General features: G+C 38.4%; 1 protein-coding gene across 4 annotated transcripts in view; it reads left to right on the forward strand.

Annotated features, from left to right (window-relative positions):
• KHDRBS3 (KH RNA binding domain containing, signal transduction associated 3) overlaps positions 1-11,477 on the forward strand; it is an 89,451-nt gene extending 77,974 nt beyond the window's left edge. For 3 of the 4 annotated variants that reach the window (XM_061374142.1, XM_061374144.1, XM_061374146.1), the window contains 4 exons: positions 3,235-3,293; positions 6,590-7,710; positions 8,121-8,177; positions 10,736-11,477. In XM_061374142.1, the coding sequence (XP_061230126.1) occupies positions 3,235-3,293; positions 6,590-6,681 (151 nt within the window). In that variant the 3' untranslated portion in view covers positions 6,682-7,710; positions 8,121-8,177; positions 10,736-11,477. The remainder of the gene's footprint in view (positions 1-3,234; positions 3,294-6,589; positions 7,711-8,120; positions 8,178-10,735) is intronic. The other variant, XM_061374143.1, reaches the window with a different exon arrangement.
• The last annotated feature ends 6,974 nt before the right edge of the window (positions 11,478-18,451 follow it).

An 18,451-nucleotide genomic window follows, 5' to 3' on the forward strand; every position in this document is an offset into this window, starting at 1 on the left:
CTTAAGATCATCAAGTTCCAACTCCCCTGCTATTGGCAGGGACATCTCACTCTAAACCATATCACCCAAGGCCTCGTCCAACCTGGCCTTGAACACTGCCAGGGATGGAGCATTCACAACCTCCTTGGGCAACCTATTCCAGTGCCTCACTACCCTAACAGGAAAGAATTTCCTCCTTATATCCAATCTAAACTTCCACTGTTTAAGTTTTAATTAGTTACCCCTTGTCATATCTCTACAGTGCCTAATGAAGAGTCCATCCCCAGCATCCCTGTAGGCCCCCTTCAGATACTGGAAGGCTGCTATGAGGTCTCCACACAGCCTTCTCTTCCCCAGGCTGAACAGCCCCAACTTTCTCAGCCGATCTTCATATGGGAGGTGCTCCAGTCCCCTGCTCATCCTCATGGCCCTCCTCTGGACTTGTTCCAACAGTTCCATGTCCTTTTTATGTTGAGGACACCAGAACTGCACACAATACTCCAAGTGAGGTCTCACAAGAGCAGAGTAGAAGGGCAGGATCACCTCCTTCGTCCTGGTGGTCATACTCCTTTTGATGCAGCCCAGGATACAGTTGGCTTTCTGGGCTGCAAGTGCACACTGCTGGCTCATGTTCATTTTCTCATCGACCAGCACCCCCAAGTCCTTCTCTGCAGTGCTGCTCTGAATCTCTTCGCTGCCCAGCCTGTAGCTGTGCCTGGGATTGCTTCAACCCAGGTGTAGGGCCTTGCACTTGGCATGGTTAAACTTCACTCTTTATCCACCGAGTGGTCCATTCATCAAATTGATGTCTAATCCATTAAAGGGAGGTAGTTTGACTAGATGGTCAGAATGCTAAGCTGCCCGAGAACCTATATAAAACCCCTATAAATGTCAAGGATTCTTTTGTACATTAACATCATGCCTTCTGTCCAGAGGAAGAATTACATAATGTAACTACTTAATTCCTCACAACAGAATTGACCTTGACTATCTCAGTTAATGAGTTCAAATGTACAATCTGGCAAGAGGCTTGGTATTGCAGGTTCCTTTGACTGGCTTTCCTTTTAGCAGGCTATTGCTTTGGAGAGGAAACAAGTTTTGTAAGCTGTAACTTCTTATACAATATCAGATTTTCCTGTAATTCCTCTAAAAGCACAGTTATCTTTGGTCTTGGTTATGAACTCCATGAGCTATTCAGGCTGTCAGAGATGAAGCAATCTTCAATGTTTCTTTTTTACCCAGAACTCCTTACACCCGTGTGCATGTACTCTTTCCTTTGGGTCATAGTCTTTAAGCTGTCTTATCTGAACTTTTGCATTTATTTAACACACAGTTGGACTGATAACATTGGCTTTGTTCATAGAGCACAAATGAAAGCAGTCAATGTATTAAATTGCACTAGGCAACTTGTCTTCCCATTGTAACATGTGCTTTTTGGACAGATTATTAATTCTGAAGGGTTTGTTAACAGAGATGGGTCATGAGATGACAGGCTTCCAGTATAAGAGGTTTTTTCTTTCTAATATTTATTCGTTTTGCAGTTTATATGCTGTAAAATGACTTTTTTTTGTTTAGTAATTATTTTCTATGAAATGAAACTCTACAAAAGTCATTTTGACAAGTATGACAGATACAGAGATAGGGCTCAGCTGCTGTAAGCTTCTAAACTTGATGACAGCCCTAAATAATCAAGTGCTGTGTGGAAGGATAGTGAATGTTGGTTTTAAGTTGGTGGTCAGAATAAAGCTGCTGCAGGGCAAAACTGTTATTTCCTAGGCTTCAAACTTCGATCTTGTTATTCTGGGGTCCTCAGCACAGGACTGAGAAATCACAGATAACATAAAGGCTTATACAGATACCTTTTATATGCACTTCATAGGGCATTTTGCTTAAGTTTTTGTTTAGGAAGCCTTATAGTAGCAATAATGAATACTCAGCCACACTTTTCAGATATACATTTGCACACAGATTAGATGTACACAAGAAATATGGTAAATGCCCCATCCCTGGCAGTGTTCAAGGCCAGGTTGGAGTCTTGGGTGACATGGTCTAGTGTGAGGTGTCCCTGCCCGTGGCAGGGGGGTTGGAACTGGATGATCTTAAGGACTTTTCCAACCCAAACCATCCTATGATTCTGGCCTTGATTATATTGTGGGATTTAAAACCTTGTAGTTAAAATAAAAGAAACTAAAACACCAACAACCCAAGTGCAACAAACAATTGCTAATTCCTGTTCAGGCTGTAAATTGTGCTCTCCCTCAGGTTTTTAATTTGCTACCAATCAAGCTAATGCTAGAAACATTTTGTCAATATTAGAAATTAGCTGCAAATGATCATATATTAGCTATTTCCTTCTCACTCACAAGGTAATGACTTTATAGCATCAGTTTAGAGTATCTTCCAAATTTTATCAGCCTTGGGTCTGGCTGTGGTTAGAAAGAAGAGGAAAGAAATGATTAGACTCGCTTTTGATGTCCTACAAACATGTCTAGCAGACTTCTGTCAACTGTGAAAAAAAAAAAACCAACACTGTGCATAGCTATACTTGCATGAAATATGAAAGCATAATGGGAAGGCAGTATGTAACAGAACTTGTTCTTTAGTTTCTATTCAGTGGTCTTAATACACATATAAATGCTCTCATGAAACTAAAGACTTCGGCTATGGTTAAAGATATTCATACTTTTGAATCCTTACAATCCCAAATTCCTGCTTTTAACTCAGTTCCTATTGTTACTTACCTGCCTGTTAAAATGATAGCATTTGCATAGAGGTACATTTGTCTTGAAGACACTTAAGTAACTTGCTGATCAGAGATTTATATAGTTGCTATGTCCTTTATTGCATTTCTATCAGTGAATTCAAAGATGCAAAGGCAACAGTAGGTAATGAAAAGAAGTTTGACAAATGAATTGATTTGGCACCTACACCTCCTACTCTTCCTTTGCTGGCAATTGTAAGATCTTCAACCTTCACAACTATATGATTTTAAACATAAAATTCCCACATCCACATTTACACTGTAGATCAGGGGCTCAGTGATGGAGAAATATCCTAATGAAAGTAAATGCAGTTTCTCTTCTAATTAATGACCAAACAGCACCTACATTCTCATTGTCACATGTGCTTACCTGTCTTGTCTTAGGGCATATCTATAATCCTTTAAGCTTTCTTCTTTTCAAAGGTAGAATGTGTAATGATAAGCACTGCTTAAAACATAACTGCTTTTCTTGTTCTGTTTCCCTCCTCATACAGTGGAGGAGATTACTATGACTATGGCCATGGACTGAGTGAAGAAACATACGAATCTTATGGTGAGTAGCTTTGTAAGCTGAATAACTACAGTAGTACACTCTTGGAAAGATACAATCAAAGAAGATCTCCTATAAGGCAGGTTTCAGCTCTGCACTGGGTAGCAGCTGTTCAGGGATCCCTGCATTGCCACATTGATCTTTGTGTGGTCATTGAGAAAAATACTGAAGGGTATGTCTGTGTTCTCTGAGAGAACATAGTTGTGTGAAACTAAAATCAAGGAAATAGAAGATAAGAATCTAAATCAAGTATCCTTTTCCTGTAATGTTCAGTGAGATTTAGAGGAAAAACATTGGGCATAGGACCTTTTTTTCAGGAGCTGTTTGCAGCCGAAAGCAAATGCTGTTAGTGTGGCACAACTGGCCACACTTGCTAATTGTAAGAAACCTAGTACAAGGTAAGGACATGCTGAAGTTCTCAGTTGAGTCAGGGCCTAATTGAGTGCATTTTAGGCTTGTACGGTCTTTTTGTATTAGTTAACTTTCATGCATCAGTGCTGGGAAATCGAGCAGGGAGTCATTATGTAAAGGTTATGGAGGCACTTTAGGTAGCCTTTAGGTAGACATGAGGGCAGTGGGTTACTTATGGAGACAAAACAATGTGTAACGAAGTAAAAAACATATGCTAGTGCTAAATATCACATTTTTTAAGCTAGAAATGTGGTAGTGACAGCTTAATTAAATGAAATCTGTTATGGATTAGGAGCATAAAGCATGTTGAAAGGCACCTTTGCTTAAGGGATAGATGTTAAGTCTCTGGCTAGACATCAGAGAAATCTAATCTAGATCTCTCAAATCTCAAACATTGGAGGACTGTTAGTAACTAGTGTGAAGGAGTTGTGATTCTGGGTTATGGATGCCTCAGTGATTTTAGAGCTCTACTTAGTATTCCATGGTGTATTTCTTGACCTCCATTTAAAATGCTTCCTGCTGGGAACTAAAATGACCTCAACTAAGTTGTGATAAATGCAACTCATACAGAAGTTTACTCAATGTTGTCTATTTAATTATTTTGCTTAAAGGGAAAGTCTGTTCATCAAAAGAGGTCACTTGAAATTCCTCTATCCCCCAGCACTTTCAACTGGTGTTGATTTATGCATATATATCTTAAATCTTTATTTCAGCATTAAACTATTTTCCATTATAAGCCTAAGACTTGTAAGACTATTTTATGAATGTAAATTTGATGGGGAGGAAATATATGAAATTGATTAATGTAGATAGTTTCCCCATCAGCCTATGTGGGCTGTGGTATTTAAGGTTGAAAATATGGATTTTTTTCATTGCTTTTGCATTTAAAGTTGGTTTTGTATTTATCAAAGCACAGCCACTCAGAATATTAAGTGATGTATTTACTCAAATTGAGAGGAATACCTTGAAGAATGATTATGGGTTACAGCCCTGGAACTTCTTGCAAATACAAATAGTTATCCACTTTATTTAAATAGCTGACCTTCAAGTGCATCCTTAAATGCAGAGTTAGATACTAACAACCATCCTTACAGTATGTAAACATTAGGTGCCTTGAGCTAGAAATTCATGAGGCTGCATAGTGAGCAGATAGCTGCCTAGTGTTGGCCAAGAGGAAACACAGATTCCCAGGAAGTACCTCAACTTTTCCTCCTGAGAAGCTCACTTGCCAGTCCAGAGAGATGAATATCAGCATTTTTAGGATTTGGATCCCTGAATGGCACCAAAATGAAAGCTGATAAAAAGGTGACTTTATCCAACAGAGATAGGACCAATTGCTTGAAAAGGAGCAAGTATTCCCCTTAAACTGTAACCAGCTTTACTCTTAAACAGTTCCTTGCAGTGGTGCTTAAAAGCTGGGATATCTTTAATTCTTACCCCCATTCTTTATTGTTAGGCTATTGTTCTCCTTGCTTAATACAAGCCTTGCTTTCTGTGTGATGAAGCAGCGCAAGAGTTTGCTTCTCAAGTATGTTGCTGTTATTGGATTCCTATACAGCTTGCCTGAGGCACAAGCTTAATTCTTCCAGTTTTATACAAAGCTTGAATTTTCACCTCTCAGGCAAATGTTCTGGCCACAAAGCTATGATATATAACTTGGACTCTGCAGGCAAACACCTACAGTTTAAAAACTAAAGTAGGTAGGATGAGATTTCTATGAAGAAATTGTGAAATTGGACCCTTGACTTACAAGGTTCTTGTCACCAAATTTCAGCTAATTACTATCTGAGCAAGCTACATTTCAAAGTGCAGGGCTCTTTGAATGTTAACTTTCTTTATTCTAATGGGCTAGAAAGACAAAGTGATGCCTGTGTGTTAGATTACAGTATGTTTGGATTCCAGACTTAGCTTCCAGATTGCATTAGGTTCACTTGGACACCTCTCTGCTTAGGGCAGGGCAATCTTCCCAAAGTAGATAAGGAAATACATAAAACTGTTTTCAGGTGTATTTGCTTTTTATCTGGGGAGGGGTGGTGTTTGTGGGTGGCTTTTATTTTCATTGAGGTTTTCCTGTTGTTATTTTGGGGTTTTATTGTGTGTGTGGTTTGGGTTTTGCCTTTCAGGGATGATTTAGTACTCTGGTGTTTACTTGAAGTATACCCAAGTGCTGTTTCATTATGCTTTTCATATGGCCTGTGTTTTCCCTCTTGCTATAAATACCTGGCACAGTATGACCCTAAATTAAGACACTTTGCTACTTTCTGTTAATATTTATTACCACTGAAATGTGATAGGATTATGAAGTGTTATATACAGTTTATTTAGAAACTTCTTTCATTGTCAGTTCAAAGAAGCAATTTTCCTTGCTCTCAGTACTTTTATAATCTGCCTTTGTATGTCTTGCATTTTAGAGGAAGTGTATGCTTACAGTGAGGCTGGATATTACCCCTAGATTACTGGAAGCTACAGGTGTTTGTGGTGATACTGGAGGCTTTTCTCTATTGGATTGCATATCTGAATTAAGCCTAAATTGGTACTGATGCCAAGGAACTTGGTGTAGCTTATTTGCTTATGCGTAATTTACATCCTCCATTCATTTAATCCCAGCATAATTATTTGTAGGTCTGCTACTGTAGCTGACATTCCTGTGTTTCTGCAACAAGCAGGTCCACCTGAATGCCAGAGCCCTGTATGTTTTTGCTATTAGGCTGTCGCACTCCCTGCTGTTGTGTGCATCGTGGGATAGCTTATGTGTTGTACGCAGATTTTTTGGGTCGATTGTTAGACTTTGTAAATATCACTCCTTAATTCACAATTCAATGAGGACAAAATAAATACATCATCTGAGAACACTGGAAGGTGTCTAACTATTGTTTCCCTTCTTGTAGGTCAAGAAGAATGGACCAACTCGCGACACAAGGCACCTCCTGCAAGGACAACAAAAGGAGTCTACAGAGACCAGCCATATGCCAGATACTGATTGTACTGTCTGATGTTGTGAAATATCCAATCTCCACCAGTCCTGTATACTGTTCAAAGTAATTTTTTCTATGAACAATCCCTTTTTATTAACTCAAAGTGCATAAAAAAAGCCTGAATGGATGGACTGAACCTTAAAATCTTTTTTTGAAAGAACAACCTGAACAGAAAGAAATGTAAACCGAGGAACTTTGTTATTTCCAAACTGTATTTGAGACAAAATAGGTGATCAAAAAAATAACCTTTGATTAACTAGTGTTAAACAGAAAGATAGGTTTACTAAATCTGTTAGTCCATTCTTTTAACAGAAGCGTAACCTTTTATTTTAAAGGTTTTCAGCAGTTTAGTTTTTAGCTTTTCTTTTCAGCCATTTGCTAGATTCTCTATTTGCAAACATGCGTAAAAAGGGAAGCCAATTCCAAATGCAAATAATGTGGTATTTTGTAACTCAAGTCTTGAAATGTTCTGTAGTGTTAAGCAAAGTTTTGCCCTTGCTTGATACTAAATAAACTTTTGAAAGAAAATCAGTGTGTGTGAGATTAATTTTATGCTTTATCTGATAATAAAACTCCATAAATAGTAGTAAACAGGGAAAAATGTTTAACACAGCAATCATCATAAAAGGCTCATCTTAAACATTGCACCACTTCTTTAAAACAATGGTATAAACCTAAATGTTATCTATATATACTTACAGTAGATTAAATGCTGGTTAAAGTATCCAAATGGTATGGATCTGCTTGAGTGCCACATTAAATCAAAATCTTTATTTTATTTTTTTTTGTTAAAAATGGTTTAAAATAGCTGAATTTTCTGGAAAGCTGTGATTAGTTTTTCATCTTGTTGAGCATTTTCTCACTAGTGCAACATTGGAATTTTTAAGAGCATTTTGGTACCTTAATGACCACCTCGTTCCGTGCTGGAAGCAATAAACACAAAGCTTTTAAAGACTTTCTGACTTGACTAATTGAGGTCGCTTTCGTCAGAGGCAGAGGATGTGTAACCCTTAAAACGGTCTTCATTTGCAAAGGTAAATAAATCAAATCAGATTTTAATCTCACTTAATTTATCTTTAATATAAGCAATAAAAGCAGGGAGGTTGCAACTTAGCAAGTTTCCTTTTAGAATGTAGGAAAGACTTTGAGGACCCCTAAATTCTCCTTTTAAAAGGTTTAATTTGTATCAGTAGTCTAAAAAGCCTTAGCTTAGCTAGTTAAATTTGGTCAAACTATTCCCTATTAAACAACTGTAAAACCTCATAACCAATAGCTTGTAATATATTCTTTTCCCATAAATTCTAGTAACTTAAACATTACAGATGTTATCTAAAGCTTTTTGTTTATTAAGTTTCTATTAATTATAATTTGATTTACATTGTTTTCTTTAGTTGAAAGCCCTTTAAATGTAGTAAAAACATCTTTTTTTTTCTTTTCTTGTCAGGAAACCCACCTCCTTGGACAACCAAAAGAACAAAAACCTGAATCTTCTGATGCTTTGGTAGGTATTCTCACTTATCTGTGAAATTATCACATGAGTAATAGAGCATTTGATCAGGTCCTTAAGTCTTTATACACAAGCCTTTAATTTATGTAGTCACTGCAGGTACTAAGTTGTAGGTCAGCAGAAATCATTGGCTCTGTTCAGTTCTGATGTGAAAAGCTATCACTAAATGGGACATTAAACTGTCCCAGTGTGTGGACAAAGTCCTCTGGCTGTTTATTAAGAGGTATGCATAGCTTTGACAACATGTCAACCAAATATTTCATTGGACAGAGGAAGATGAATGAAAATGGGTGTGATTTTTATGCTGGTAGTGTTCAGATGGGAATTTGAAACTCAAATCTGATCAGCAAATACTTCTAATAGGATTTCCCAAAGCTGAAGAAAGCATTTTGTAGAATTAGTTTCTAAGTCAAGCATTTCTGCACAAGGAGCAGACTGATTTTTTGGCACAGATGAAGGAGAAAAGTCCATTGAGAAACATTAGCTGAAGAAATAGCTAGCTCCACATTTTCCAGCGGATTCAGTATATAAAGAAAGATTGTATTTATGCTCAGATTGTGTTTTTTAAATAGAACAGGTTTCTTTCTTTATTTCCTACTTGGAATGGTAGTTTTTCTTGCTAACCTCATGATCTCAGTGCCTTTAGTTGACATCACTTAAATGTTCTCTACTTTGAAATACTGCATACATTGCACTGCCTCTGTATGCCACAGTAAGTTTAAGCGACTGCTGTTTCAGACTAAAGGAGCTTTATGTCCATCCAAAATGGGTTTATAACAATTTGCTTTAGCATAGGCCCCTTTTGAGGTTAGGAGAACTCGGAGATTTCTGCCCTCTTGGGCTCAAATGGCAAAAATTCAATACCAGCTGCTGGTACTGCTGTGGCAAAACTGAGTATATAAATACCTCCCATCTTAAATCACATATGATCAGTTACATTCAGACATGACAAGTTTTTATTTGCAAATATGAGGTTTAATATTAACCATATACAATGAGACTTGATGGGTTGAAACTAAAATACCTAGTAGCAAGGATGACTAGTAGGCAAATAAGTGAATCAGGTGTAAATTCAATGTTCTGCAGTATTTATCCAACTCCAGGGCTTTTATATGCCATGTTAGTGTCTACTACATGGAGGATGGTTATACCGTAATGCATTTGTGCCACTTCTCTGGTACTCTGCCCTGAAGTCCTATAAACCCTCAAATTACTTCAGGTTCCCTTTCTGGGGTGAGGGAAAAGCATGTGCTGTCAGGCCATGCAGAGGCTGTTTGAGTGCACCATTGTGTTACAGGGTCTGTGAGACTGGATGTTGCAGGTCACATGTGTAAATGAAAATCGCCTTCCCAACAGCACTCTCAACCTATGGTTGGTTGTTTTGGTTGTATGCCAGATGTGCATCCCTTTATGCATGTGATGCTCCCATTAAGTAGCTGTGGCACTGGAATAGGTTGCCCAGGGAGGTTGCGAATGCTCCATCCCTGGCAGTGTTCAAGGCCAGGCTGGACGAGGCCTTGGGTTATATGGTTTAGTGTGAGGTGTCCCTGCCCATGGCAGGGGGGCTGGAACTTGATGATCTTAAGGTCCTTTCCAACCCTAACTATTCTGTGATTCTGTGATCTTGGTGTGAAAGTTTGAGTCCAAATTTGTTCTTTTAATGAGTTGCAAGATATAAATTTGATATATCTAAAAGTCTCCATGTATTGAGCGTAACAGTGGTATTAATTTTAAACCTGTTAGGTGCCCCATCCCTGGCAGTGTTCAAGGCCAGGCTGGACAGGGCTTGGAACAACCTGCTCCAGCAGGTGTTCCTGCCCTTGGCAGGGGGCTGGAACTGGATGAGCTTTAAGATCTCTCCAACCCAAGTGACTCTCTGATTCTATAAGTATTGTTTCTTCCAGCATTCCACATTCTGTTTCTCCTAAGAAAATGAGTTTTTATGACCTATAAAAATAACAGTTGTATCAATTCTCATGTTCTATATGTGTGTGTACAATAAACTACATCAGTTCAAGCTACTGGTGTTAGATAGTTAGAAACTATGTATTTGCAGTACAGAACTTCTCTTTGCAGTACCTGTAATAACATGCACTAGTGTTTTGCTATTGCATTTCTGGGGTTTTGGGGGAGTTTTGTTCTCTGAAATGAAATCCATCAGATGTTGAACAGAAAGAAAAATAAGGTCTCTAGACTTAAAATGCATCAGTGTAGAAGGCAGCCTTTCTTTTGTGACAAATTAACCTTGAAGCTTTTTGCCATTTCACTGGGGTTTTGTATTCTTACACTGGTCAATTCCTGTATGTAACTGGTCAAACAAGTAATGTTAATGATTATAATTAACCATGTCATTAATTTGCCTTTATTGAACCACTTTGTCACATTTGCACTGAATTTCAGTGGTAGCTTCTGCAATGTTTTCCATAAATCTACATACATTTATTGCATATGTAATTGCCTGGTCCTAATGCTTAGAATCTGGCAATCTTAAGAGTATCCATAGGTGCTATTCTTGGGATTTATACAAATAAATTGTTTTCCTCTTTTTTCAGGAACTTCTGCCATGACAATTATGGACTGCTTAGAGCATTGAACTTACCTGTGTGCCCAGACAACACTGAGATGGGCTATGGAGTATGAAAATCCTGTATTTCTTGTATAAAGCCTTAAAGTGTGTAACAGTGTACACTTTTAGAAGAATTGTATATTTAAAATCCCGATTGTTGAGTGATGCAGCAGTGTTTGATTCAGAGCTCAATAAAGACTTTTCATCCATGTTCCTGTTACAAAGCAATAATGCAGCCTCATGTTCCTCCAGTGACTTCTTTAGCCTTACACAGCAAGGGTAAGAGAGCGTGTGAAGTCTCATGACTGGAATCGAAATGGTTTGGGAAGTAGCTTGTCTAATGTATAAACAACACGGATAGGTTAAAATGAAGATTGGTATCTTGCGCTGAAGCTTTTCTTAATAGCTAGTTGTGAAAAGGTCTACTTACAACAAGCCTCTTGGGTAGAAATGATACTCCTAACTTCCATTTCCTTCAGAAACTTGCATAACATGAAGGTGTTTTAATCCCTGTCAATTATACTCTGCTGCTTATTCTCTTTCACTTGGTGTTTGATGCATAGAAATGTTTTCTTTAATACACAGCCACAGGTTTTCGAGTAGTAATCTTGGACAAGGCTTTTACACCCTGACCGATCTTGTATCTAAGTCACATTTCCTCAGTGCTCTGTTTTATATTAACTGTTATTGTGATAATTTGTAACAGAAATAAAATTCTGATAATCTAATTTCTTGTGTTCTTTTTCCTAAATACTGCTTGCAAAGTACAAGTGAATGATTTCTCAGGGATGTTTCCATGAGATGAGGTTTTTATTCACTGAATCTCAAATTCATCCCAAGAAAAGCCTCGTTTGGTTTTTGTTTATTTTGCCTTGAAAATAAGCAATATCACTGAATAGCTTCACACTGAATAGCTTTACACCTTCTCTTTGACATGTGTTCCTAACTTCTAATACCGTGCACTGACTATTGCAGATTTCTGTTAACCCTGGTGCTGTTCAGAGTGTCATGAGTAAGGAATCACTTCTAATAGTAAAAAAGCCTGTATTTTTAACCTTCAGATATTTAAGGTCATTTTATAAGTCAGTCTCAATTTGGGAAGATTTTTCCCTGCCATGGTCTCTCTGTGTTCAACTGCATTTCTGCAATGTTTTCCCTAGTAATTATTAAAATAAGTAAAAGCAAAATCCAAAACCTTTGAACAAGCACAAGACACGTATAATAATTAGGCTGACAGGCAGGAACCTCTGGTGTGGAACTGCACCTAACACTTTAGGTGCTAGCCAAGTATAAAACTGTATCTGGATACTGTGGGGGGAATTGAGATAAGCAGAATGCAATTTCACTTACTGTAATTTGGACTGGACACCAGGATTACCAACACAATCTCATTTGAGGAGTTCTATGAACTATTTAAGGAGTGAAGTATCAAGGCTTCCACTCTGGAGTCATGAACAACAGAGCTTCTTACTGTCAATACTTAAGTATTTTGCTGGTATGATTTATATTTCATAAGTCACATTTGAAATATCCAGCAAATCTCGTGGCTTTCCTGAGATCTTGGCTGGTTACTGTGTGGCCTAACACAGGATGTGTTAAGGTCCAGTCAAAGCGGATTGACTGCAGATTATCCACATGTTTCTCTGGCAAGTGCTTTGCTTATTTCACTAAAAGCTTTTGAGGATTGACTGTTCCTATGCTTTGAAGCCAGGATTTAATTTCTGCTGGGGTTTATTGCCACTAGGTTGAGATTTTTATTTCTTGTGACTGTTGAGTGAAGCCTGGGTCCAACTGGAATAACTTGGTCATTCACTTCAAGAGACTGTGTGTGTGTGTATATATATGTGCATCCTGCCTGTGCTGTCATTGATGACTTCAGCGTACACTGCAGGTGTAGCTCTGATGCTCTGTTGTGTGATACCAGTTCTATATGACATTGCCTTAAGTACAGGTTTTGAGCAAGGACATGAGCCTGCTGCTTCATATGAATTTTTCCAAGCTACCTCACAGTCTTTACTGCTTATCCTGCTATGTGGATGTCTCCACATTTAGGTACATAATCATAGAATCATAGAACAGTTAGGGTTTTTCAAACCTTAAGATCATAGAGTTCCAACTCTCCTGCCATAGGCAGGTGCACCACACACTAAACCATGTCACCCTAGGCTCTGTCCACCCTGGCCTTGACCACTTGCCAGGGATGGAGCATTCACAACTTCCTTGGGCAACCCATTCCAGTGCCTCACCACCCTCACAGTAAAAACTTCTTCCTTATATTGAGACAAGGGTGGCACAAAATCACAAAATGGAATATAGAAACCTTTAGATTTAGTTTTAAGTAATGTCGAGTTTGATGGCTTTGTAACAGTAGCAATGGAAAATTCCTGAGGTGCATGATACATGGAGAAAAAAGAACAAGAGTACAGCTAGAGAACATACTGAGAATTCTCACAAGATAAATCATTATAGTTGACATAGTTTCAAGAAAAAGAATCTAGAAGAAGAGGACACAGGGATAAGGAGTATCTGGGAACCGCAGGTGTCCAGGATGGGCTACAGTTAAACTAACTGATAAGTAGGAGGATTATTATGTCTCTGGGAAATGTATGAAATAACTTGAGGTCACATATCTTTCTAAATGATGTTGCAAAGGATACATTTCAAATTGGAACTTTGTTCTTCTGGGCAACAGAACTGAAGATTAAAGGTCAAAATACAGTGTTAAACTTTAAAATACACATACACACACGCATATATATATATATATATAAAATGATTGGTGATGGGATCAAATCTGCTCTTGAGTGGTTCTGCTTTGATTTCTCCACACAACTTTGCAGTCTTTTTAATCTATTTTAATATTATAGATGGATTTTTCCAGCAGGCTCCCAATTGTTGTAGAAGGCCCAACTTGTAGTAGGATTCCTAGGTTGCCAACTTCCAGAATCTCAGTATTGTTGTGGCTGAGTAAATGCACACTAAGAATCAGTATCTTTATCATAAAGACTAATTGGCTGAAGGGGCTAAGAACTGTTTTCACAAGCTCAGCAGTTTTTGCCCAAGTTAACTACATTTGTTTAATGGGGAGAAAAACCCCTTTGGTAATGGAAATTACTGAAGGTATTTAGTGTTAAGGCACATATCGCTAAAATGATAAATGTGCAGCCTCAGATCCTCAATGAGTTTTGCAGTACATTGACCCTTGTCTTCAGGCTTCCTCTACCACTGTAAGTCGGGAGAACATCTGTGGCAAACTTGGCTTTTAAAAACAGTTAGAAATTGTAGCCAAGGGCAGAAATAAGGCTGCTTTGCTGTGTTTTCTTTTGGGGGTTCCTCACTGGGAAAGCATTAAAGGATTAAATGTCCACATTCCTGAAAGGAGCAAATTAGGGAATGGGCTTAATGGAAACTTCCTCTTTTCAGTCAAAGATGTACTTGAAAATTATGGAATTAAAATTATTTAGGTTTAATAAAGGTTTATGACAAAATTTAACAGGAATCTTTATACCCAGGGATCAAAAATAACTCATGCTCTTTCAAGAGAGACAGCTACTGAGCTGCAGCTCCTGACTAAACAAGGCTCTGCTCCTATTACCCTGAGAGGAATCAAATGTAAATGAGGCCTTGGAGCTGAGTTTCTGTTTTTTGCAGAGCTAAACACTTCACCAGCTCTTTGTGCCTGGAACCATGTGGTGTAAAATAGCTGAAGTTATGTTCTTACTGAAACTTCAGGTTTTCACTTGAAGTGAGATGCTGACCCTTGTGAAGATAAAGGGAAGGTGTTGGTGTTTACTGACCTCCACTGGCCGTTTTGGTTGGGTTTTTTCTCCTTGTTGTGCACTGCTCCAGTGCTGACTCCAGCAGCAACCTATGAACTCAATACTGCATTGTCGTCTATGGCAAAAGAGTGAATGGGACTTCTGCTACTGCTGTTTGTGGAAGATCCTCATGCCCTTAAACATCTCATGAAAATGAAAACAATTTGATAAAGTGCCTTATTTCTTCAATCTTCTATTAAAAGCTGGGGTTTCTTAACATGGAGGTAGCTGGTTACTGTAGGTTTCTCACTGAGAGAAAACGTGGACTCTTACAGATTCCGCTACTCAATGATATATTAAGCAACGAGAATGCTTTTGTCTCTAAGATCATTCTTCTGATAATGCAAATACCAGCTCAGTACTCCATGGATGAAGATGCTTCAGCCAGCAAGATTGTTACAGAATTACACTGCTAAACATACATTAATGGACTTTGAGCTTTTACTAAATCATTTTGCAATGTTCGTATCACAACAAATACTGCTTTATAAATTCAGCAGACCTTTCAGGATAGTTAATTACAGGCTTGAGAGCAAATGAGAAGCCTGACTATAAGCTACGGTGAATGCTGCCTACATGCAAATTGGAACTCATCTGATTAATCAGAATTATCCACATGTGGAAATTAACCTTATTCTGTTTAGTGTAAGTTTCAGTTGAGCACTTGAGGCTCTAACTTGAAATGGTTTGAATACAAAATTCCCTTAGATATTTAAAATATTCCAGTGATGATTTGCACATACAGCATATTAATAAGAAAAGTGTGTGTGGTTTTTTGATCATTCACTTGAAGACTGCATTACTGTTACATCAGAAATAGAGTCCCTCTAACACCGACAGTATGAAAGAAGTATAAATCAAGAAAGTAGAGATGATCCTCGGGCAGTTCTGCCTCTCCAAGGAACAGTGGGATAAATGCCTAAGAACTGCAGTAAAGTTTTGCTGTGTGTTCTATGGCAGTGATCATGACTTGCATTTACTTTATTATTACACTTGTTACAGATTGGCGGAAATGAAAATTGAAAAACATTACACAACAAGAAACAGGATGAGTGATGGGGAAGCGTCCTTGTTCCAGTCAGAAGAGATTTATTTCTCTTCCTAGTAGCTGGTGCAGTGCTGTGTTTTGGCTTTAGTCTGTGAACAATGCTGGTAACACAGGGGTGTTTTGGTTGTTCTCAGTGGCACCAACCCTTATCAAAGACTTTTCAGTCTCATGCTCTGCCAGTGAGGAAGGGCTCAAGAACCTGGAGGGAGCAGAGACAGGACCCCTGACCGAAGTCAGCCAAAGGGGTATTACATACCACAGCACATCATACCCAGTGTAGAAAGTGGAGGGAGTCACCTGGAAGGCCCAGATCGCTGCTCAGGTCAGGCTAGGTATTGGTTAGCGGGTGGTGAGCAATTGTATTTTGCATCACTTGTGTTTATTGTTTGGGGTTTTTTCCCTTTCCCCTTTAAGTTTTATATCTCTGTTCTTGTTATTCCCCTATTACTGTATTTGTAGTATATTACTTAGTTCGTAAACTGTTCTTATCTCAACCCATGGGCTTTACATGCTTTTGATCTCCTCCCCATCCTGCCTGCGGGGGGAAGCAGGGCTTGAGCAAGTGGCTGCGTGGTGCTGAGATAGGGTGATGTGTCCCTGAGGAACTGGATGATCTCAAGGTCCTTTCCAACCCAAACCATTCTGTGATTCTACATTAAAAGCAATCTAAGTACCAAAGGCCAGTTTGGATTTAAAATTTGGGAATGGAAGAGGAAAGCTCCCATATTCCCTGAGTTAGACTGGGAAGTCATTCAATAGCTGCTAATCTTCAAAATGTCCTCTTTTGGCATAAACTACTTCACCTTTGTCATAGACTTATTGCAATTATTCCCTGGAGTTCACTCTTGAATTAGGTATATCTGGTATTAGGAAGTTGAAGTGATGCATCTTAGTTCCGAGGGGTAACAGAAACACAGGTCACAGGTACGGTCTATGATAACTAACATTTTAACCTGTTTCCAGCTAGTCTGGCATTGGAATCCCCCGCACAGTAGAAATAACTTCATTATTTTTTTGTGATATCCTTCAAAGGTATAAGCAGATAACTTTTGTAAATGCCACAATCAATACTCTTTTGAAAGGTCACTGCAAGTACTCCTGAATAATATTTACATGCATGTGTACAGAATTTGATGTGTTTCGTAAGGGCTCTTCAGAAGAGTAATTCAAAGGACAGAAGATAATAATCTTACAGTGAGTGACTTGAAAAGCTTGATTATGGTTTATAATTGCTTGCACAGGGAGAGAAATAACAAGTATTAAATGACTCTAATCTAGTAGGGGGAAAAAAGGAAGAACTAATGCCGAGTGTGAAAGCCCTGCAGTTTTCAATGAGAAATTAGGCTCAGATGAGAGTGATTAACCACAGCAGAAAGCTACATACAGAAGAATGGGCTTCTCCTGGTTTTCCTATATAGCAGGTGAGACTGAATGATCTAATAACTGTCTGAACTTGAAAGTTGTAGATCAGTGATTACTGTATAATTGTAACCATCACAAGAAAGCTCTGTTTTTCCTGATTTGGAGGCTAACAGAGTAATCTGCATGGGTTGAGATGACCAAAATACCTTTTCTTAAACAGGGATGGATTCTCCATTTCTGTATATATATTACATACATATGTCTTTCTGCCTTCACAATGAAAGCAATGCAAGTCAGTGTTTACTGATGCTGATGTACCAACACAACTCTTGTTCCTTGTGCAAGCACCTTTTAGTGTGTACTGCTGTGGTGAACTCAAATTGCGCTCTTTGAGAACAGCATCTACTTATTAACAGAAGTCTCTAAATTTAAAGAAACAGGATGGATTTCTCAGTTCTGATTTATGTTATTATCTATAACTCAGATGACAAACTTGACTGCTTGCCCATTGTTTCTGAGAAACAAGCTCAAAGATTAACTATCTTTCTGACACAAGTATGCTGACGAGACATGCAGCCTCTGGAAGACCTCGCTCTTCCCCCTTGACTCGTGGGTGACTAAATGTATTTGGATGTTCAAACCTTACATGCTTGACGTGAAGCATGATGAATCCCACTCATGTTCCTGCTCCAAGTCCAGCTTTGCTGATACTTTGAAAACAGCCGCAATTGAAGGTTCTGGAAAGAAATAGATAGCTGGAGAAAAGCACTGAAGGCTGCTCTCATAGCAATGTGCGTACAAGGTACAGTTTGCTACATGGTATAGAGGTTTATCTTGTTATAGAGGAGACTATTCCAAATGGGTAGCAGTAGGTGAGAGAATGTGTATGTAGCCATGCTTGTTACCTGCTGTTTGTCCTTCTGTCCTTCCTTCCTTCCTTCAGCAAAAGTCTTATGTACTGCTCATTGTAAGCAGAAAAGAAGGGCAGACTGTCTTATGATGGCTTCTGTTCCAGATATTCCTGGGACATGGCCTTCTTAGCACATGTATTTATCAGGATATTTGCATAATTGGTGTTTGTTAAACATGGCTACATGATTTAGTTTGCTAGTAAGCATCTTAAATCTAATGATTACCTACAATATTGGCTGAGAGGACTTGTACAAGAGGGAATTACGGTTGTGTTAGTTGCTGCTTAAGGGAAAGTTAAATGGGATTGGCTGAGGGAAAGTCTAGATACTAGGAAAAGCAGGTGAGTTTCTATGCATAAATACTTAGAATAATAGGAAATAAAAGACTTCCTGTTTCACTCTAGTGTCTAAAATATCAGTATCAAGCCCCCACTAGTAACCATTAGATGCTACATAGAAGGAAGATAAATACCTCCAGTGTACTTATCCAGTTATCTGGAGCTGCATAAATAAGATTCTGTCTCTTCTGGAATACCTGCAGGAAATCTTTTAACTAAGAATCA

Source organism: Neopsephotus bourkii, unplaced genomic scaffold (genome assembly GCF_033783945.1).
Source record: "Neopsephotus bourkii isolate Nb327-2 ecotype Australia unplaced genomic scaffold, CSIRO-AGI_Nbou_v1 NB_1637, whole genome shotgun sequence".
NCBI lineage: Eukaryota > Metazoa > Chordata > Aves > Psittaciformes > Psittacidae > Neopsephotus > Neopsephotus bourkii.